Source organism: Scyliorhinus torazame, chromosome 15 (assembly GCF_047496885.1).
Source record: "Scyliorhinus torazame isolate Kashiwa2021f chromosome 15, sScyTor2.1, whole genome shotgun sequence".
Lineage (NCBI taxonomy): Eukaryota > Metazoa > Chordata > Chondrichthyes > Carcharhiniformes > Scyliorhinidae > Scyliorhinus > Scyliorhinus torazame.
The window spans coordinates 116,757,989-116,781,721 of NC_092721.1; the positions used below are offsets into that span (position 1 = coordinate 116,757,989).

Here is a 23,733-nt window from a genome sequence, read left to right on the forward strand (position 1 = left end):
GTAAAAAGCTGACAGACAGCCCAGCTCCACCCACTCTCTAACATCACTGCAGTGATAAACACCCATTTCTTAAAGGTACTCTCACTACAGATACTTATATACACACCCATTTATAAACACCCATTTCTTAAAGGTACTCTCACATGACACCTCCCCCCAAGGAAAAAAAAAACCCCCATCAACTTCAAGATGGTTTCATTTTTCACCTTTTCACTATCCTTTAAGAAATGCACACCACAAATATACTTTTTCGTTTCAAAAAACAACACACATAAACAGGTATAATAATATAGTCCATTTCTTTTTTTTTCTTCTTCCTCCAACTGAAATTGCTTTCGTTCATCACATTCGTGACATAGCATCGGCTATCACTTTTCTCGTCCTGCCACATCTACTATTTTTAAATGAAATGGCTGTAACAATAAACTCCAGCAAAACAGCCTTGCATTGTTATTCTGGAATCGCTCCAAAGATGTCAATGGATTATGATCAGCATATATAATGGTCACATAAATGTGAAAATGTTACAAAGCTACCACCAAACTCAATGTCTCCTTCTCAATCATTGAATACTTTTTCTGGTGAAAATTCAATTTCTCTGAAAAAGAACCAACAGGCCGCTCTAGCCCTTCGTCGTCCTCTTGTAGAAGCACCGCACCTACACCCACATCACTCGCATCAACCGCCACTTTGAATGGTTTCGTATAATTTGGGATGGCTAAAACAGGAGCAGTGGTTAACACAGCCTTCAGGCCGTCAAATGTCTGCTGACACTCCACTGGAATTTGTTACGCTTCTTGAGCAAGTCAGTCAGTGGAGTGACCACACTACTGGAATTCGGTACAGATTTCCGGTAAAATCCACTCATACCAAGAAATCGCATTATTTCCCGTCGTGTCGAGGGTATCGGAAACTCCCCAATAATTTTTGTTTTCACATCCCATGGGACCATTCGACCCTGTCCAATTGTATGGCCAAGGAAAGTGACTTGGGCTTTTCCAAATTCACTTTTGGCTAGGTTCATCACCAAACGCGCCTCCTGAAGTCGATCGAATAACTCCATCAGATGTTTTAAATGTTCTTTCCATATCTGGCTGAAAATTACCAGATCGTCGATGTAAACTGCACAATTGGGTACTCCTGAAACAACTTTGTTAGGAAACCGTTGAATTGTGGCTGGTGTGTTTTTCATGCCAAATGGCATAACTTTGAATTGGTATATACCCTCTGGAGTCACAAAAGCTGAAATCTCCTTCGCCCTTTCGGATAAAGGTACCTGCCAGTAACCTTTAAGTAAATCCAGTTTGGAAATAAAAGCCGTTTGTCCCACTTTCACAATGCAATCCTCCAAACGTGGGATAGGATAAGAGCCGTCCTTGTAACTGCATTAATTTTTCTATAGTCCACACACAAACGTTGGGTACCGTCTGGTTTTGGGACCATCACTATGGGTGAGCTCCATTGGCTGCAACCTACTTCAATTATGCCATTTTTAAGCGTACTCTCAATCTCTTTGTTAACCTGTGCCAATTTTAAAGGGTTAAGTCTGTATGGATATTGTTCGATTGGAACAGCATTTCCCACATCTACATCATGTATAGCCATTTTAGTGCTTCCCAATTTATCTCCACAAATATGCCCATGTGATATCAATAACTCTTTCAGGTCAGTTTGTTTTTCCTCTGGAAGGTAACTCAATAATTTATCCCAATTTTTAAGAACATCCTCATTTTCCAATTTAATTTGAGGTATGTCAAATTCACAGTCATCTGGATTTGGTTCGTCACTTTGAGTTAGAATCATTAAAACCTCCTCCTTTTTCTCTCCTTCCCTTTCAAAGTACCTTTTAAGCATATTCACATGACACACTCGGTGAGTTTTCCTTCTATCTGGTGTTTTTAACCACATAATTCACCTCACTTCATTTCCTTTCCAACTGATAAGGTCCACAAAACTTAGATTTTAAAGGTTCACCTACCACTGGTAACAACACTAAAAATCTATCTCCCTTGGCAAAACTACGAACTTTGGATTTTTGTCCGCTACCCGTTTCATCACATTTTGTGCAACTTTTAAATGTTGTCTAGCCTATTCACCTGCTCTATTTAATTGTTCTCTGAAATTTGACACGTAATCCAATAATGTAATTTCCGATTTCTCACTCACCAATTTTTCCTTAATCAATTTAAGTGGTCCTCTTACCTCATGACCAAAAATTAGTTCAAAAGGACTGAATTTGGTTGACTCATTAGGTGCATCCCTAATTGCAAACAGTATGAATGGAATTCCTTTATCCCAATCCTCTGGATAATCATCACAATAAGCCCTCAATATTGCCTTTAATATCTGATGCCTCCTTTCTAACGCTCCCTGCGATTCTGGATGGTATGCAGGTGATTTAAATTGGTAAAATTTGATCCTTGATCCGATTGTATTTCTGTGGGTAGTCCTTATTTAGTAAAGATTTTAAGTAACTCCGCCACAATCCTTTTAGCTGTAATATTACGTACTGGAATGGCCTCTGGAAACCTAGTAGACACATCCATCATAGTCAAAAGATATTGATTCCCACTTTTTGTTTTAGGAAGCGGTCCTACGCAATCAATTAGGACCCTTGTAAAAGGTTCCTCAAATGCTGGAATGGGCTATTAAGGGCGCTGGTTTTATCACTGCTTGAAGTTTCCCTATCACTTGACATGTGTGACATGATTGACAAAATTTTACTCTCTCTTTATGTAGTCCAGGCAATAAAAATGTTTTTGTATTTTAGCTTTGAGTTTTCCTTATTCCCAAATGACCTCCCACTGGTACCTCATGTGCAACTCGCAACACCTCCTTTCTATACCCTACCGGCAATACTACTTGATGGACTTCTGCCCACTTTTCATCCGCCTGCATATGTAAAGGTCTCCATTTTCTCTTCAAGATATCACCTTTACGGTAATAACACTCTGGTATACACTCAGATGTATACTGAGTGTATGCTTTCTGATACATCCGTTTTATTTCTATATCTTTCCATTGTAACTCCGCAGTTTTCCTGAACTAAAAATATCCACCTCATCCTCCACCTGTTCTTGTTCTTTTTCAACCACCTGATCGAAAATCGTTTCTGATAATTGCACATCATCTTCTTTTTTAAAAAAAATATATTTATTAAAGTTTTTTAACACAATTTTTCTCCCTTACAAAAAATAACCGCCCCCCCCCCCCTCGTAACAAAAAATAAATACGAGAAATCGCGCAGAGCAAGATATATACATGGCAAAATGATATATTTACACAGCTTTGTACACTGGCCCTCACCCGTACGTGCCAGTTTCCCCAACCCTTCATGTTATCTCTTGCTCATCCACCCTCCCAGGCAGTCCCCCCTTCCCCCCCCCCCTCCCAGGACGTCCCCTCCACCCCCCCCACCAAAGGTTGCTGCTGCTGCTGAACGACCTTCCTCTAACGCTCCGCGAGATAGTCTAGGAATGGTTGCCACCGCCTGTAGAACCCCTGCGCAGACCCCCTCAAGGCGAACTTAATCCTCTCCAACTTTATGAACCCAGCCATATCATTTATCCAGGCCTCCAGGCTGGGGGGCTTCGCCTCCTTCCACATTAGCAAGGTCCTTCGCCGGGCTACTAGGGACGCAAAGGCCAGAATGCCGGCCTCTTTCGCTTCCTGCACTCCCGGTTCGTCCACTACTCCAAATATTGCTAGCCCCCAGCTAACATATTGCTCCCGCCACTCCTCTCCAGAACCCCTCCAGTGCCGGGCATGACCAAAACATATGGACATGGTTCGCCGGGCTGCCTGAGCACCTTCCACATCTGTCCTCTACCCCAAAGAACCTACTCAACCTCGCCCCCGTCAAGTGCGCTCTGTGGACCACCTTAAATTGTATCAGGCTGAGCCTGGCACACGAGGATGAGGAATTAACCCTACCTAGGGCATCAGCCTACAGACCTTCCTCGATCTCCTCCCCCAGCTCCCCCTCCCATTTACCCTTCAACTCTTCTACCAGCGCTTCCCCCTCTTCTTTCAACTCCTGGTGTATTTCCGACACATTGCCCTCCCCGACCCATACACCCGAGATCACCCTATCTTGAACTTCTTGTGCCGGGAGCAACGGGAATTCCCTCACCTGTCGCCTCACAAAAGCCCTCACCTGCATATATCTAAAAGCATTTCCCGCGGGCAACTCGAACTTCTCCTCCAGTGCCCCTAGGCTCGTAAACGTCCCGTCGATGAACAGGTCCCCCATTCTTCCAATCCCCGTCCGATGCCAGCTCTGGAACCCCCCGTCCATCTTCCCCGGGACAAACCGGTGGTTACCCCTGATCGGAGACAACACCGATGCTCCCAATGCACCCCGGTGCCGTCTCCACTGGCCCCAGATCCTAAGCGTTGCCGCCACCACCGGGCTCGTGGTATACTTTGTCGGCGAGAGCGGCAGCGGTGCCGTCACCAACGCCCCCAGGCTCGTTCCTTTACAGGACGCCATCTCCATCCTCTTCCATGCCGCCCCCTCTCCCTCCATAACCCACTTGCGGATCATCGACACATTTGCTGCCCAGTAGTAGCTCCCCAGGTTTGGCAGCGCCAACCCTCCTCAGTCACTACTGCGTTCCAGGAACCCTCTCCTTACTCTCGGGGTCTTATTCGCCCACACAAACCCCATAATACTCCTGCCTACTCTCTTAAAAAAGGCCTTAGTGATCACGATGGGAAGGCACTGAAACACAAACAGAAACCTCGGAAGGACCACCATTTTGACCGACTGCACTCTACCCGCCAGCGAGAGCGGTAACATGTCCCATCTTTTGAAATCCTCCTCCATTTGCTCCACCAACCTCGTCAGATTCAGTTTATGTAGGGTCCCCCAACTCCTGGCTATCTGGATCCCCAGATACCGAAAGCTCCCCTCCGCCCTCCTCAGCGGTAGGTCCCCTATCCCTCTTTCTTGGTCCCCCACCTGTAATACAAAGAGCTCACTCTTCCCTACATTGAGCTTATAGCCCGAAAACTCCCCAAACTCCCTTAGAGTCTGCATGACCTCCACCATCCCATCCATTGGATCCGCCACGTACAGCAACAGGTCATCCGCATATAGCGACACCCGCTGCTCTTCTCCCCCTCGGGCCACCCCTTTCCATTTATTAGACTCCCTCAATGACATGGCCAATGGTTCGATCGCCAATGCGAACAACAGGGGGGACAGGGGGCACCCCTGCCTCGTCCCTCGGTACAGTCGAAAGTACTCCGACCTCCGCCGGTCCGTCACTACACTCGCCATCGGGGCTCTGTAAAGGAGCTTAACCCAATTGATAAACCCTTCCCCGAACCCAAACCTACGCAGCACCTCCCAGAGGTACTCCCACTCTACTCGGTCAAAGGCCTTCTCCGCGTCCATAGCTGCCTCTCCGCCTCTCCCTCCTCCGATGGCATCATTATCACGTTTAAGAGCCGCCGCACATTTTAGTTGCCTGCCCTTTACAAATCCCGTCTGGTCCTCGTGGATTACCCCCGGGACACAGTCCTCGATCCTCATGGCCAGCACTTTTGCCAGCAACTTTGCATCCACATTGAGGAGCGAGATCGGCCTGTACGATCCACATTGCAGTGGGTCCTTGCCCCGCTTTAGGATCAAAGAAATTGTCGCTTCTGACATTGTCGGGGGCAGGGTCCCCTCCTCTCTTGCCTCATTAAAGGTCCTCACCAGTAGCGGGGCCAACAGGTCTGCGTACTTCCTGTAGAACTCCACCGGGAATCCGTCCGGTCCTGGGGCCTTCCCCGCCTGCATGCTCCCCAACCCTTGCTCAGCTCCTCCAACCCAATTGGTGCCCCCGAACCAGCCACCTCTTGCTTCTCCACCCTCGGGAATCTCAGCTGATCTAGGAATCGTCTCATCCCCTCTTCCCCCGCTGGGGGCTGGGATCTGTACAGCTCTTCATAAAAGGCCTTGAATACCTCGTTCATTTTCGTTGCACTCAGAACCGTGACTCCCCTTCCATCTTTGACTCCCCCTATTTCCCTCGCTGCCATCCACTTACGGAGCTGGTGTGTCAGCATCCGACTAGCCTTTTCCCCATACTCTTAGGTCGCCCCCTGCGCTTTCCTCCACTGTGCGTCTGCCTTCCCTGTGGTCAACAGGTCAAACTCCGTCTGGAGCCGTCCTCTTTCCCCAAGTAATCTTTCCTCCGGGGCCTCTGCGTATCTCCTGTCCACTCTCAAAATCTCCCTCACTAACCTCTCCCTTTCCATACCCTCTGTCTTCTCCCTATGAGCACTAATGGAAATTAGCTCTCCCCTGATCACCGCCTTCAATGCCTCCCATACCACCCCCACCCGCACCTCCCCGTTGTCGTTGGCTTCCAAGTACCTTTCGATACACCCCCTCACCTTCCCACACACCACCTCGTCCGCCAGCAGTCCCCCATCCAGCCGCCACAACGGGTGTTGGTCCCTCTCCTCTCCCAGCTCCAGTCCAGTTCCACCCAGTGCGGGGCATGGTCCGAAACGGCTATAGCCGAATACTCCGTCCCCTCCACCCTCGGGATGAGCGCCCTACCCAGAACAAAGAAATCTATCCGGGAGTAGGCTTTGTGTACATGGGAGAAGAAAGAAAATTCCCTGGCCTGCGGCCTTGCAAACCGCCATGGGTCCACTCCCCCCATCTGATCCATAAACCCCCCAAGTACCTTGGCCGCCGCCGGCCTCTTTCCAGTCCTTGATTTGGAGCGGTCCAGTGCTGGATCCAACACTGTATTGAAGTCCCCTCCCATTATCAGGCCTCCTATCTCCAGGTCCGGAATGCGCCCCAACATGCGCTTCATGAATCCTACATCATCCCAGTTCGGGGCGTATAAGTTTACCAACACCACCCACGTCCCTTGCAGCCTACCGCTCACCATTACATATCGCCCTCCATTGTCCGCTACAATAGTCTTGGCCTCAAATGACACCCGCTTGCCCGCCAATATTGCCACCCCTCTATTCTTCGCGTCCAGTCCCGAATGGAATACCTGTCCTACCCATCCCTTTCTTAGCCTGACCTGGTCCGCCACCTTCAGGTGTGTCTCTTGGAGCATGGCCACGTCCGCCTTCAGTCCCTTTAAGTGCGCGGACACTCGAGCCCTCTTCACCGGCCCATTCAGGCCCCTCACATTCCACGTTATCAGCCGGATTGGAGGGGCTCTCACCCCCCCCACCCCCCCCCCCCCCCCACCACCCCACGCCCCACCGACTAGCCACCTCCTTTTCTGGGCCAGTCCCGTGTCCACGCCTCCCTCACCCTCCAGTCCCCCAGAGGGGGGGCCCCCGTCCCGACCACTTCTTCTGTGTCCCATTCCCTTTCGGCCATGGCAGCAGCAACCCCTTTCCCCCCCACTTCCCCCCCTCCCCTCCCCCCGCTAGACCCCTGTCTAACTTTTTTGCTCCCATGTCACTCCCGTAAATCAGCTGACGCCTGCTGACCCCGGCTTCCCCCGCCGTCCCATTGGCCTCCCCGCGTGGGAGTCTCCTAATCCATATGCATTCCTTCATTCCCCTTCCCGCCTTTCTTCCCGTGCGCGGGGAAAACACCCCACGCTTTCCAAAGCCCGCTCCGCCCCAGCTCCTTGTCCCTCTCCCCCAGCCCATGTAACATTTCCTGCGCGTGATTGACCCCCTGTATACAACAACCATCACACATCAAACCCCAAAACATCCCCCCCACCCTCACAAACCCTCAGTTAGAGTCCAACTTTTCGGCTTGTACAAAGGTCCATGCCTCTTCAGGCGTTTCGAAGTAATAGTGTTGGCCCTTGTATGTGACGCACAGTCGCGCTGGCTGCAGCATTCCGAATTTCACTTCTTTCTGGTACAACGCCGCTTTGGCCCGGTTGAAACCCGCTCTCCGCTTTGCAACCTCCGTGCTCCAGTCCGGGTATATTCGGATCACTGCATTGTCCCACTTACTGCTCCGCTCCTTCTTGGCCCATCTCAGGACCCACTCTCTGTCTGTGAACCGGTGGAACCTCGCTACCATCGCCCTTGGCGGCTCATTTGCCTGGGGCTTCTTCGCCAGCACCCGATGTGCCCCGTCCAAGTCCAGCGGCCTCGAAGGGGCCGTCGTGCCCATCATCGCCCCGAGCATCATGCTCGCGTATGCCCCGGCATCAGCCCCCTCCACTCCCTCAGGGAGACCCAGGATTCGCAGATTCTTTCTCCTCGACCTGTTCTCCAGGTCTTCGAGTCTTCCCGCCCACCTCTTGTGTAGCGCCTCGTTCTGCTCCACTCTCACCGCCAGGCCCACGAGCTTGTCCTCGTTCTGACGGACTCTTTTCTGTACCTCCTGGATCTTAGCTTCGTGGGCCTTCTGGGTGATCCAGAGTCCTTCAATTGCCGAAAGCATAGGCGCCAACATCCCCTTGCGCATCTCCTCGCGCTGCTCCTCGAAGCAGCGCTTGATGAACTCCTGCAGCTCCCCTGTGTCCCTGGCCACCGCCATTTTGGTTTCTTTCCCTCGCTTCTCCCGTTGCTCCAGTGCCGCACCTTTGGCCGTTACACTTATGGTCCGTTTCATAGAAGTTGGAGGGCGACCCATGGCCGCCACCAGAAGCCTCGTCCCTGCTTCTTCAATGGCCTTGGTAGATCTTTTCACAGTTGTTCCCTCTGCTGCTGGAATTCACCTTTGATACAGTCAAGTCAGATTGCAGCTTTAAGCTTGCCCTTCCCCCGCCTGCATGCTGGAAGAGGCCTTTGTCTATTCCTGCAGCACAAGCCAAATCTTGTGGGGACACTGTCAGGGGAATGCTGCAGTCTTCTTCCCACACCGGGAAATGTCAAACAAATGCCGTGGGGGCCGTGTAAAAGAGCCCAAAAGTCCGTTCCAAGCGGAAGCTACCAAATATGCGACCTAGCTCTGCATAGCCGCACCCGGAAGTCTCCTTGCACATCATCTTCAATCTCTGATTTCTCCACTTGTCCTAACCTGTGACTTTGTGACCTTGTTACTACACAATCCGGAAAAATCCCAGGATATTCGTCCTTCAACACTTACAGTTGTCTGGTTTTCCACTGGCTTATCAACCACAGTAGCCATCACTCCCACCTGCGATCCAGCTACATCATTACCCAAGATAACCTGTATTCCTTGACAAGATAGTTTCTCTATTACTCCTATTACCACTTCACCACTCTTCACTGGACCTTCCAACCTTACCTTAAATAATGGAACACTACTCCTCTCACCCTGAATTCCACATATTACCACCTTTTCTGGCAACATTCTTCCCAAACTACATAACTCCTCATCTCTTACCATTTAAGATTGACTAGCTTCCGTATCTCTTAAAATTGTGACTTCTTTACCTACTCCTCCTGATACACACGAGTAAACTTTACCCACACAAGTAAATTCTTTAAAGACATCTGGCACCTTCTTATCAATCACCTCTTGATCAGGCTGTACAATCTTTTGCACCTCCTTCACTTCACTTAGGCTTTCCTTTACCACTTTAATAAACCCCACTGTCTTATCCTATTTTACATCAGCCTTCCCAGTGCTTTTCTTCAGCCACCAACACTGTGACTTCAGTGAACACATTTGAAATTTTTCATTTCTTTTCCACCCTCCTGGATTTCTCTTTTAATCTGAGGTACACTCTCCTTATTATCTCCCATCAGATCAACTTTACCACCTTTCCCACTTGAGTATTTCTCATGTCCCCAGTTTCTATCCCTCGCAGGCTGAAACTGATGTCGGAAACCAAACTTTGATTTGTGAACTAATTCATAATCATCAGCCATTTCTGCTCCGAACCTCGCTGTTTTAACCCTCTGCTCTTCCACATGAATTCTCACTACATCAGGAATTTAATTTTTAAACTCCTCAAAAGTATAATTTCTCTTAGAGCTTCATACACTTGGTCTATTTTCAAAGCCTTTATCCACCAATCAAAATTACTCTGAGCCTTTCAAACTCCATGTATGTTTCACCAAATTCTTTCCTTAAATTTCTAAACCTTTGTCTGTAGGATTTAGACACTAGTTTATGTGCACCTAAGATGGATTTTTCACCTCCTATACGTCTCAGATACCTCCTCCGGTAGTGATGCAAACACTTCACTAGCCCTACCTACAAGCTTTGTTTGAATCAGTAATACCCACATGTCCTGTGGCCATTTAATTTGTTTATCTACCTTCTCAAATGAAATGAAAAAGGCTTCGACCTCCTTCTCGTCAAACCTTGGCTATGCTTGGACATATTTAAATACATTCTCACCAAGCATTTGACCATGACACTCTTTCTCACTATCCTCATCACTTTCTCACTATCCTCATCACTATCAACCAACTGTACATTTCCCTTTACGTCTGCCAATTTTAATTGACTGCCATGTTTCATGGCCATTTTCTGAAGTTCAAACTCTCTCTCTTTATCCTTTTCCCTGATCTGTATCTTCCTTTCTCTTTCTTTTTCTTCTGCTAGGGCTAATCTTTCTGCTTTATTTCTTCTCTCTCTTTCTCCTCTCTCTCTCTTTCACTTTCTCTTTATTTTCCTCTCACTCTCTTTCGTATTCAAGCTGCTTAAATTCTTTCTCATGTTCGATTTCTTTAATTTGTAACTGATTTTTTGCCAATTCCAATGAGTCAAACTTTAAATGCTTAGCCACCACCATAATTACCTCATCTTTTTGCATTTTGTCAGGTAATGTTAACTGCAATGTTTTTGCCAAATCTAACATGCTGCTTTTAGTCTCTGTCCGTAAGGTACTGCGTGTGACCGTCTCCACCCCCAAAAACGTCTGAGCCTCTGAAAGAGCCATTGTCCACAACATACTCCCTACTTAAACTAAAATACCACACATGAAAAGCATCCACAATATGCCCACCCCTCACTGTCTTTACGTTCAAAAAGCCAATCCAATAGATAGACTTTTATCCCCCTCGAGCCCCCAATTTGTTATGGGCCAGGGTTTAGAGAGCCCCAAGGTGTATCATGGAGTTCACCTGACCCACAACTTTTACTAGATTGTGATATGGGGAGCACACAGCCCACTCTACAGGTGTGGTACAGCAGAAATGGAAAAGTATTTTTTTAAGCAAAACAATGTTTATTCTATGAACTCAAGTTAACCTTTTTAAAACATACAGCGAACATCTTAACAACAATTAATTCAAATACGACCCCCAAAGAATACAACACTAAGTAATCCTTTAAGCTTTCCTTTTAACATCCATAAGACTTAAAACACCTTTTACCAGAAGCACATCAGGTTAAAGCCACTACTGTTATTAGTTTTAAATCACCAGGATCAATTTACAGTCTTTAGATTACAGAGAGAGATTCATACACCTTTTGGCTGTGACTGCAGCTATCCAGCTCTGAAAACGAAACTAAAACACACCCTGCAGCAAACAGCCTAAAATGAAAGTAAAAAGCTGACAGACAGTCCAGCTCCACCCACTCTGATATCACTGCAGTAATAAACACCCATTTCCTAAAGGTACTCTCACATGACAACCCGCACATCCAGACATAGGCACAGCTTCTTCCCCACAGCGACAAGACTCCTCAACGGTCCCTCGGACTGATCGGTTCCCTGTATGAACACTATTCACGACATCCTATGCTGCTCGTGCTCATGTATTTGCTTTGTTTGGTCCCTTGTTCCGCACTGTAACCAATCACTATTTGTCGATGTAGTATTTGTCAATGTACACTGTCGGTTATTCTTTTTTTGTCTACTATGTACGCACTGTGTACGTTCCCTCGGCTGCAGAAAAATACTTTTCACTGTACTTCGGTGCATGTGACAATAAATCAAACCAAATCAAATCAAATAGTTAGAAATTACAAAATGCTACAGCCAGGATAAAGCAATACTCAAATAATAAATTTAAAAGAAAATGAATTGAATGTTCTTGTTTACCTACCATTGTGGAATTTGCACTTCCACTTTCAGTCAGGTGAAAGAGTGCCATTAAAGCTTCTGAATTCAATGAATGTCTCGGTTCTTTTTTGATACTTGAATTGTTCACAAGTGTATCTGCAGCATTAGTTGTGCAGATTTCTTCAGGACATCCTGAAGATTCTGAGGAGACCTAAAACACATTGGATTTAATTATTATGCTTTTAAACAGCTATTCATTCATTTCACATAAGACACAACTTAAAATAATTTTCCACCTGTCTTTGTGTTCTATTTGTAGGAAGCTTGTTTTCGGTTGCAGAAATAATGCTGATGCAATCAACATTCGCCATTATTAAAGCAAAACAACACGTGCACTTAAATGTTGAAATCATTTCTACCCTCCTCCAAAACCTATTCCATATTGGTTCAAAAGAGTGTGATTTTGCTTTAGAAATATGGGTGGCACGATGGCACAGTGGTTAGCACTGCTGACTCAAACCACCAGGCTCTCGGGTTCACGTTCAGCCTTGGGTGGCTGTATGGAGTTTGCACATGTGGAATTTGCACTTCTCAGTGTCTGCATGGGTTTCCTCCGGGTGCTCCGGTTTCCTCTCACAGTCCAAAGTGGATTGGCCATGCTAAATAATAATTTCTAAACATTGGGTTGCGGGGAAGTGAGCCCAGGAGGGGTGCTCTTTCAGAGAGTTGGTGCAGACCCAAGGGGCCAAATGACCTCCTTCCGCACTGCAGGGATTCTATGATTGTATTCCATAAATCCACTAAACCTTCCAGATAATGTTAGAGGTTATTCATTCTTTTGTGTTTTGTTTTTACATGGCACAATGAGTTTTAGTTACTGACAAGTAACTTCTTTTATACTGAAAATTAAGTTTCAACAAGTGTGGAGTCTCGTTCATGCAGTTTTAAGTTATTATTGGGGATATCAAAAGTATAAAACTCAATAATTTAGAAACTGCTCGTTTCTCTTATCTCTTTCTATCTCTCTCTCAACCTCCTCTTTATTTCCCTATATTTTGCTTTCTGTACTGTGCTAAAACCCATATTTCATAATTGACTTCATTTATTGAGTGGACTGAAACCAGCAAATAAGTAAAAAGATTTAACATGAGTATTTTAAAATTATTTAAATCAGCAGTTTGTAGATATCTGAACATTTGCATGTCTGTACCTTACGCATTTCAAAGCCATTAATATGGAGGCCTCGCGACAAGTGAACCACCAGAGATAATCAACTTAGAGGAGTTCCTGAACTATTCACAAAGCATCCAGCCATCACCTGTGTATTCAGCCATTAGACACAATCACATTGAACAATGGGCCTTGGACCTTGGCTGTGAAGGTAACTCCTCCAGCCAGAATCTAATAATTTCTAAACAACGGGTCTGGAATCAACTTGCTATGACCATCTTTAGGTAAGTGGTCAGTTTGAGAGAGGTGATCATGTGATGAACAACCTAACCATGTTTTAAAGGGAACTGCTTTTCTCCAGGATAGTCTGAGTGCAGGATCAGAAAGACCCTCTCTCTCTCCCAAACCATCCAAAAAGATGCACCCCGGCTGTTCAACCAGCCACATGCTGCAGGGAACATTTTAAAAATCAGCCCAACAGTTGCTGCTGATAGAAATCGTCTGACAGCATCTTTAAATCATCTTAATGCAGAATCTGGAATGACCACCAAGCCCAATCCCAAACCATCCAAGTGACCAATCTATAGGATCCATATACAATTTACTTTTCTTGACTCTATAACCATTTAACAATTTAACCTACTTTCATAAGATCATGGTTGATCTCAGTGGCCGTAACTACCCGATTCTATAACCCTGAGCTCCCTTGTCAATCAAAAACTCAGCATTGAATGTATTCAATGACCCAACCTTCACTGCTCGCTGGAGAATAAAATTCCAAACAATAATAACCCTCAAGAAAATAAATTCCTCATCTCAGCAGAGGCCTTATTTTTTAAACTGTGCCCCCAATTCCAGATTCCACCAAGATAGGAAACACCCTCGGTATTTACTCTGTCAAGTCCCCACAGATTCTTATATATTGCAATTAGAATGTGGAACTTAGTACAGCAGGGAGTGGTTGAGGTGAATAGCATAGATGAACTTAAGGAGAAGCTGTCTAAGTACACAAGAGGGGAAGAAATGGAAAGACATGCTGATAGGGCGAGGGTGAGATGATGTAGAGTGGGGCTTGTTGACCCGGATCATCACCAGCAGAAATCAGTTGGGCCGAATGGCCTGTCTCTATGTTGTAAGCTCTATTTTGTGTTAAATTTACATTTTAGAAACCGCGGCCCAGTGAGCTTTCAGGGTTTCTTGGTGATTTTTCTAAGTTTTACTTTGATTGAAAGGGCTCTCTTCTGAAATGCATGGCTCAAAGGACCCTCTGTCGACTTCAAAAACATCAATTAGGGAGATCTGAACATGTCGAACTTCTGGCTCATTGCCTGCATGAAAGATAGCAGTGCAAATTTTTACAAAGAGTTTTACTATTCAATTGAGGTTTATTTACTAACCATCTCCAACATGACAGAGACTTGTGTCACAGCTGCACCAACCAAGGTGGGTGCTTAGCTTTCAGTGCATTACAACCAAACTTGAAAATACAGCCAAAACCTCTTGAGAGAAAAATGGCATCTTGCTCTGTAAGAGGATGCCCTATTTTTATTTTGTACACGAACATCTCGGGGGACTCTACGGCAAAATTCCCAAATGCCTATGGAAACTCAATTGGTAGTCTGGATTCTGTGCAATTGTTGCAAATGGTCTCAGCTCACGAGTTTAAGGATAGACCACAAATGGAAACAGGAAAAAGCCAGAATCCTGGGAAGGCTTGAGCCAATGATAATTTGAGCATATCTATAAACAGAGTTGCTGCTGCTGTAAGGGAACCACGTAATTTGAAATCCTCATTCAGAAGCTATGTGGGAATTAAGTAGTCCATGGAAATTACATCTTCATTTATTTCTCCTTTGGACAGTTCTCTCTGCAATGCTTGCCCCTCTTGCCCTCAATCTACCCAACCAGCCCCAAATTCTGTCAATTCCAAGAGGTAGCCACTTTAGATACAACTCATTAACTTCAGGGGAACAAGTTCATGTTGCAAATCCAGCAAATAACTGACAAGCATACAAAATAAGAGAAGGAGGCCATTCGGCCCCTTGAGTCTGCTCCGCCATTCAACGAGATCGTGGCTGATCGGTTTGTGTTTTGAATTCCACATTCCTATCTACCCTGATGATATTCGATTGCCTAATGTCATGAGAATGTCACTTTAAGAAATGTTTCGTTGCTCATATTACTGCAGTGATGTCAGAGTGTGGGTGGAGCTGGGCTGTCTGTCAGCTTTTTACTTTCGTTTTAGGCTGTTTGCTGCAAGGTGTGTTTTAGTTTCATTTTCAGTGTTGGAGCTGAAGCCAGACCAAGCAGGTATACTGCTGTTCTCTCTGCCATCAAAAGACTATCTCTTGATCATTTGGTGAATTCAGAATTATAAATGTTTTCAGTAGTGAATGTAAACCTGATGTGCTTCTGTTAAAATATGTTTCTTCTGTCTTCTGGATGTTGTTTGGGAAGTTATTAACGATTACTTAGTGTTGTATTCTTTGGGGGTTGTCTTTGAATTGATGGGTTGCTAAGATGTTCACTGTATGTTTTAAAAAGGTTAACTTCGAGTTCATAGAATAAACATTGTTCTGCTTAAAAAAATACTTTTCCATTTCTGCTGTACCACACCTGTAGAGTGGGCAGTGTGCTCCCCATTCCACAATCTATTAAAAGTTGTGGGTCAGGTGAACTCCATGATACACTTTGGGGTTCTCTAAACCCTGGCCCATAACACTAACAACAACCTACCTTAAAGATATTTAGTGATCCCGCCTGCGCAGCCTTCTGAGGCAGAGCTCCAAAGTCACAGAACCCTCAGTATAAAGTTCTACTCATCTCTGTCCAAAAAGGACGAACCCTAATTTTAACGCAGTGCTGCCTAGTTCTGGATTCACCCACAAGAGGAAACATCTTTTCACCTTCATCTTGTCACAACCATTCAGGATCTTATATACTGGAATGAAGTCACCTCTCACTCTTCTAAACTCCAGTGGAAACAAGCCCAGTCTGTCTAACATTTCCTCACAAGACAACCTGCTCATTTCGGGAATCAATCTAGTAAACCACCTCTGAACTGCCTCCAACACATTTACATCCTTCCTTAAATAAGGAGATCAAAAACTTCCCACAGAATTCAAGATATGGTCTTATCAATGTCCTGGAAACTAAAGCAAAACATCCTTACTTTTATGTTCAATTCCTCTCATAATAAAGGATAGCATTTCATTAGCCTTTTTAATTACTTGCTGTACCCATATACTAACATTGTGACTCTTGCACGAGGACACCGAAATCCCTCAACCTCAGGATTCCGGTCATTCTGTGTTTAAGTAATACTCTGATTTTTCATCCTTCCTGCCAAAGCGAACAACTTCACATTTTCCCACATTATACTCCAGTATCCGTAAGTGCGGGATTTTGTGCAGAGGCAGGTTTCGACCTGCCCCACACCTGCCACACCAGGGGCTACAGGATAAGGTGGCGTCGAGAACAGGAGTAGGAGAGGGGAAGGTTTCAGAGATCTACAGGGAACTGATGGGAGTGGGTGGGAGCCCCGATTGGGGAAGTTGGAGGCCGGATTATGGGAGGAGGCCCTGAGTCAATGCATCCTCGTCATGTGACAGGCTCAGCCTGATACAATTTAAGGTGTTGCACAGGGCGCACATGATGGTGGCCCGGGTGGGCAGATTCTTTGAGGAGGTGGTGGAAAGGTGTGGGCGCTGTGCGGGGGGTCCGGCGAACCATGTCCATATGTTTTGGGCATGTCCGAGGCTGAGGGGTTTCTGGCAGGGGTTTGCTGACATCATGTCAGAAGTTTTAAAAGGTGAGGGTGGTGCCGAGTCCAGAGGTGGCGATCTTTGGTGTGTCCAGAGCCCAGGGGGTTAGAGAGGCCGATGTCCTGGCCTTTGCCTCCCTGGTGGCCCGGAAATGGATCTTAGTAGGATGGAGGGACTCGGAACCCCCCCAAATCGGGGATATGGGTTAGCAACATGGCGGGGTTTCTCAGACTTGAGAAAATCAAATTCGCCTTGAAGGAAGGGGGGCGAGTAAGGGCAGGAGAACCAGTGGAAAGGGGGCTGGGGAAGTTGGTCCAGTTTGTGTAAGCCATGTTGTACGAACTCATGCCTTTGGTTCCTTGTATAACTATTTGACCCATACCACAAACTTAGACCCAATTTCAAACCGCTCCAACATCACAAACAATAACTCCACTCTACTCGATCAAATGCCTTCTCTACATCCAGCAAACCCCCCTCCCCCTGGGAGGGATCAACGAGTGCAGCCTCGATCGATCCATCTTCGAATGCAATACTGTAATTAAATCCCCACCAAAATTAAATGACGTGTGTCCGGACTTGGTATAGCCGCCAACATCCTCTTTATAAACCTTACATGATCCCAATTCAGGGCAAACACGTGAACCAACACCACCAACCTTCTCTTCAAAGCACTAACGTATCTGTTCCACCAACTTGTTGCCACCACCTCTCCAGCTGAAACCTCCCTCTCTTACCCACTGATTCTACTACCCCCCAGTCCCTACTAACAAAGCCCGAGTGGAACAGGGCGGCATGCGGCAGTGGTTAGCACTGGGACTGCGGCGCTGAGGACCCAGGTTCGAATCCCGGCCCTGGGTAACTGTGCAAACTCCATCCCCCCGTGTTGGCGTGGGTTTCACCCCCACAACCCAATGTGCAGGTTAGGGGGATTGGACATGCTAAATTACCCCTTAATTGGAAAAATAATTTTTTTTAAAAGTCTGAGTGGAACACCCGACTCACTCAACCCTTCTGAAGCCTAACCAGGTCCTTCGCCCTCAAATGGGTCTCGTGCAACTGCACCAGATCAGCTCTCAAGCTCTTCAAATGCGAGGAGACGCTCGCCTGCTTCACCGGTCCACCTGCATGTTCCACGTTACCATTCGGATTGGGGGTCTCTCACCCCCTCTCCCCCTCCTATCAGCCATGATCACGGCCCCTGGCCCTGCCCCATCAGTGGGACCAAGCCCTACCCCTAGTTGCCATCAGCCAGCTACCCCCCCCACCCCCCCCACACTTTCCTAGAAACCCCCAACCACTTCCTCTCGAAACCGCTCCTCACTGCATACTCCCCATCACAAATCCATTCACACTTCCCAGGCCCATCGAAACCTGTGCTCAGCTGGCCACAGCCCCTCCCCTCCACCTCGCTCCTTTTAGTCAGCCAACTTAGGTTTGCTAGTGAAGTGGCCCCACCAGATCCCCTTCATCCACATACCTACCTAGAACAAAAAAACAACAGAAACCACCTTCCCCACACCCAGCCCTTCTAAACCAGCCAAACATGATAAACCCCAAACAAAAGGGGAAAGAATCCCCTCCCCCGCCCTCCACCACATTATCCCACCATCCCCAAATTCTCCCCCCCCCCCCCCCCCCCCCACCGCCATAACATAAGTAAACAAAGTTCAAACTCCGGTCAGTCTTTCAGCCATCATTAATGCCTCTGCCTCCTCCGCCGTCTTAAAGTAATAGTTCATGGAGTTATGCGTGACCCTCAACTTCGCCGGGTAGACCACCCCAAACAGCACATTACTATAAGTCCTGGTATATACGAATACCACTGCCTTCCCAGCTCTACCTCAGATTCTGCTTGGCCCATCAAGACCTTCTCCTTCATCTGATAGCTATGGAAACAAACTATCACACCGCTTGGTGGATCATTCACCTTTGCCAGAACGACCCATGAACCCTATCCAGCTCAAAGAGGGAGGTGTTCTCCTCATCCCCCAACAGCTTGAAGAACATCTCAGTCGGCCTACAGCCCTCCAACCCCTAATGCAGTCCCACAATCTGAAGATTCTGCCACGGTGGCCTGTTCTCCAGGTCCTCCACTTTGGGTCTCAGCCCTTTATTACTTTCCTCCACCTTCCATAGCCATCACGGTGGCAAGATCCCGAAAACAACAAAATGTTAAAGGAAGAATGCTGGCCAAGACAAATCAGATGCATTAATGTAGAGCCAAATTGTTAGAACAGGCAGATCAGCTTTGATTTCACATCTCAGCCATGGAAAGGCATCTCTGACAACACAGCACTTTTAGTATTACACTGGAGAGTATGTGCCAGACTTCTAGAAAGATGACACCGCCTGACAGGTCCGGGGGTGTTACCACTTGGGTCAAGTTGACACTTGAATGCAGAATCATTTGCACGGTTGAATTTTTCAGTCAGTGTTTATTTGAATTGCACCTAAAAATAACTTTGCTTAAAAAAGTGTCTTAATTCAAAGCTGTGTACAGATTTTATTCAAACACTGGTTTGTGCCAATGAAATTAGAAATTGCACTTGTATAAGGAATCTAAATATAGGGAATAATAATCAGTTATAAAAATAATATTAAACAAAAGATCAACAGGTAAAAGGGACTTTGGAACCTGGACATGTACAACAAATCTTTCCAAGCAAGGATTAATTGCACAGTACAGCAGAGAAAGATTATTTAAAATAAACCTGATAGAGAACCTAGAACCTAAGAACTGGGTGCAGGAGTAGGCAATTCAGCCTTTCGCACCTGCTCAACCATTCAATACGATCATCGCTGATCTCACCTCAGCTACATCTCCACATTCCTGCCCACTCCCCAGAACCCTTCATCTGGTTACCAATTAAAAACCTATCGATCTCCTCAAATTTGTTTAGTGTTCCGGCATCTACTGCACTCTGGGTAGAGCATTCCACAGAATCTTCGAGTGAAGTATTTCCTCATTTGTTTTAAATTTGCCACCCTTTAGCCTTAAAATATAACCTCTCATTCTAGAATATCCAACAAGGGGAAACAGCCACTCTACGTTTACCCTGTCAGCCCCCTTCAGCGTCTTTAACCCCTCAACCAGGCCTTCTCTTATTCTTTTAAACTCCAGCAAGTATAGGCCTAAACTGCTCAATCTCTCTTCATAAGACATGTCCTTCAAGCCTGGAATCAATCTAGTGAACCTTCTCTGAATCACCGCTAATGCACTTGCATTCTTCCTCAAGCAAGGGGACCAAAACAGTGTGCAGTACTCCAGATGCAATCTCACCAATGCCCTATACAGTTGTAACAACACTTCCCTACTGTTATACTCTATTCCAGCCGCAATGAATGCCAAAATTCCATTAACTTCCACACCTGCATACTAGCTTTCTGCAATTTGTGCACACGGACACCCAGATCCCTCTGCACCAAAGCATTTAGATAATAAGTTGCTTTTTATTCCTTTGACCAAAATGGATGCTGTCACACTTATCAATGATTAAATTCATCTGACAAATTATGGCCTAACCTATCCATAGCCATTTGCAAATTTCTCATTTCCTCATTGCAACTTACTTTCCCACCTATTTTAGTAAGATTTACAAATTTGGCTGTAGTACATTCTATCGCAGATTGTAAATAGTTGAGGCCCGAAGACCGAACCCTATAGCACACCACTAATTACAGCTTGCCAACCAGAAGACCCACTTATCCCTACTCTCTGCTTTCTGTTGGTTAGCCAATACAATATATTACCCCCAACCTTACCGGTGTATTAAACTTTTGTGTAGCACTTTATAAAATGCCTTCTGGCCTACATTTACAGTGCCCCATTGTCCACTTTGCTTGTTATATCATTGATGAACTCAACAAATTAGGCAAACACAATTTACCAGTCATAAAATCATGCTGACTTTGATGGATTGCTTTTGACTTTCCAAATGTATAGTTACTACTTCCTTAATAACGGATTTCAATAGTTTCTCAATGGCAGATGCTAAACCACCTGGTGTACAGTTTCCTACTTTCTGCCTTTCTCCCTTTTTGAATGTGGGGGGGGGGGGGGGCCTTCCAATCCACTGGAACCTTTCCAGAATCGAGAATTTTGGAATATTATAATCAATGTTTCCACTGGCTCTTTTTAAAATAAATTTAGAATACCCCCCAAAAAAAATTAAATTAAGGGCAATATTTCATTGCCAATCCACCTACTTGCACATCCTTGGGTTGTGGGGGTGAGACCCACGCAGACACGGGGAGGATGTGCAATCTCCACACAGACGGTGTCCCGGAGCTGGGGTCGAACCCGGGTCCTCGGCACCGTGAGGCAGCAGTGTTAACCACTACACCATCGTGCCACCCCATGCTGCCACTATCTCTTGCTGCCACTTCCCTTAATTTCCTAAGATGTAGACCACAGGGCCTTGAGGACCTGGCTGCTTTAATCCCAATAACCTGCTTAGTACTTTTTCCCGTAGTTCTGGCGATTGTTTAAGTTCCTTCTATTCAACAAACCTCTGCATCAACTGTTACTATTGGGATGTCCTCCACCATCCAAGGGAATAGATAGGATAGATGCGGGCAGGTTGTTTCCACTGGCGGGTGAAAGCAGAACTAGGGGGCATAACCTCAAAATAAGGGGAAGTAGATTTAGGACTGAGTTTAGGAGGAACTTCTTCACCCAAAGGGTTGTGAATCTATGGAATTCCTTGCCCAGTGAAGCAGTAGAGGCTCATTCATTAAATGTCTTTAAGATAAAGATAGATAGTTTTTTGAAGAATAAAGGGATTAAGGGTTATGGTGTTCGGGCCGGAAAGGGGAGCTGAGTCCACAAAAGATCAGCCATGATCTCATTGAATGGTGGAGCAGGCTCGAGGGGCCAGATGGCCTACTCCTGCTCCTAGTTCTTATGTTCTTATGACAACCGAGGCCAAATATTGACTTATGTCTCTGCCATTTCTGTGTTCCCCATGAACTCCCTAGTCCCATTCCCTAAGGGGCCATTGTTGATTTTAGCTTCTTTTATATCTACTTATAGAACTCTTTGCAATCAGTTTTTATATTTTGCACTACATTTCTTTCATAATTTTTTGCTCTTTTTTTAGGTTTCCCAATTCTGCAGCCTGCCACTGACCTTTGCAATATAGTATGTCTTAATTCTTGCCTTTGTTATCTTTTTTTTTTTAAATATGTTTATTAAGAATTTTTAACAGAATTTTCACCCCCCCCCCCGTAACAAAAAAGTAGTAAAAACTCGCATAGCAAGACATAAACATGGCAAATCAATATGGTACAGAACTTTGTACATTGGATTCCTCCCGTACATATCAGTTTTCCGGATCGTTTATGTTTTTCTTGCTCAGATGCCCCCCCGAAGAACCCCCCTTCCCTATCCCTTCCTCTTCGCCCCCCCCCCCCCCCAAGACAGAGATGTCCCCCCCTCCTCTCCCCCCCCCTAATCTAGGAACGGTTGCAACCGCCTGGAGAACCCCTGCACAGATCCTCCCTTTATGTTATCTTTAAGCTCCTTGCTTAGCCATGGATACATTCAACACCCCCCCCCAACCCCGAGTCTTGATGGGCCGAATGGCGTAATTGTGCTCCCATGTCTTCTGATCTTATATCTTTGACAATAACTTAGCAACACTGCCCTCAGTTCTTTCTTCCAGATCATTGTGTATTGTGAAAACTTGTGGTCCTAACACTGACCCGAGGCACACCACAAGTCACCGGCTGCCAGCCAGAAAAAGACACCCATATTCCCACCCACTGCTTTCTGCCAGTCGGACAATCCTCTATCCATGCGAGTAATCAACCCTTAACATCATGGGCTCTTAACCATATTTAACAGCTTCCTATAAGGCACCTTGTCAAAGGCCTTCTCGAAATCTAAATAAATCACATCCACTGGTTCTCCTTTGTCTAACTTCCTTGTTACATCCTCAACTTCCTTGTTACATCCTCAAAGAATTCGAACAGATTTTGTCAGACATGACCTCGCCTTGACGCTATCATGCACTTCCAAGTACTCCACAATCTCATCTTCAATGATGGACTCTAGTCTTACCAATGGCAAGTTAGGCTAACTGGCCTATAACTTCCTGTCTTCTGCCTCCCTCCTTTCTTAAACATTAGCCATTTTCCCTTCTTCTAGGGCCCTCCCTGCCTCCAGTGATTCCTGAAATATCACCACCATTGCCTCCACAATCTCCTCAGTTATGCCCTTCAGAACCCTGGGGTGTAGTCCATCCAGTCCAGGTGATTTATCCACCTTCAGACCCTTCTGTTTCCCCAGAACCTTCAGAACATTTTGTGACCGGTTCACTCTCTATAAACTCTTCCACCTAGTACCCCCATTACCCCTTCCACCAAGCACCCCCACCAATCCACGTGCCGTCCTCATTATCTAAGTTTATATTCAACAAATAAAGAAGTGAAGTGGAGTAATTCCAGTTTTAAAGCATTTTTGAAGCAAGTCAGATATTGTGCAATTAGTTTTGATTTGAACAGTCAGGATGCAGTCAGGATGCAAAATTGGCATTTTGCATCTCATTCAGAGGCAGACTATTTACAGCACTGTCAAATCCATTAATATATGAACCTACTCTAAAATACCATGTGTCCAAATGCCCATTCCATGTGATGGCTGTAAATATCCTTCAAATCACCCCCTTTATTCTTCTTCAAGCACAATGGGTAAATCATTGTGTTCTATTCTATCCCTTTGATGTCAAAGTGAAAAAACAATCAGACCAGTCAAATAAATTTCAAAATGTTTTATTTCAAATCTGTATTGATCATTACATAGCATTATTTTTAACACACTCTTGGAATATCTTTGAAAACTATACACATTATGTCACATTTATGGCCACCTGCAAGAACATCAGCTCTTGCATTGGATGATAGCCTCACAGATGAGATTTAGAGCACTT

At 45.8% G+C, this 23,733-nt stretch overlaps 1 protein-coding gene across 4 annotated transcripts in view; it reads right to left on the minus strand.

The window, feature by feature from the left end:
• The window catches only part of LOC140391760 (TBC1 domain family member 8-like), a 165,998-nt gene that overhangs the window by 71,565 nt on the left and 70,700 nt on the right, over window positions 1-23,733 (minus strand). For all 4 annotated transcript variants that reach the window (XR_011935165.1, XR_011935166.1, XM_072476603.1 and 1 more), the window contains exon 8: window positions 11,911-12,078. Coding sequence is in view for 2 of the 4 variants with exons in the window: in XM_072476603.1 (XP_072332704.1) it covers window positions 11,911-12,078 (168 nt within the window). In the remaining 2 variants the exon portion in view is untranslated. The remainder of the gene's footprint in view (window positions 1-11,910; window positions 12,079-23,733) is intronic.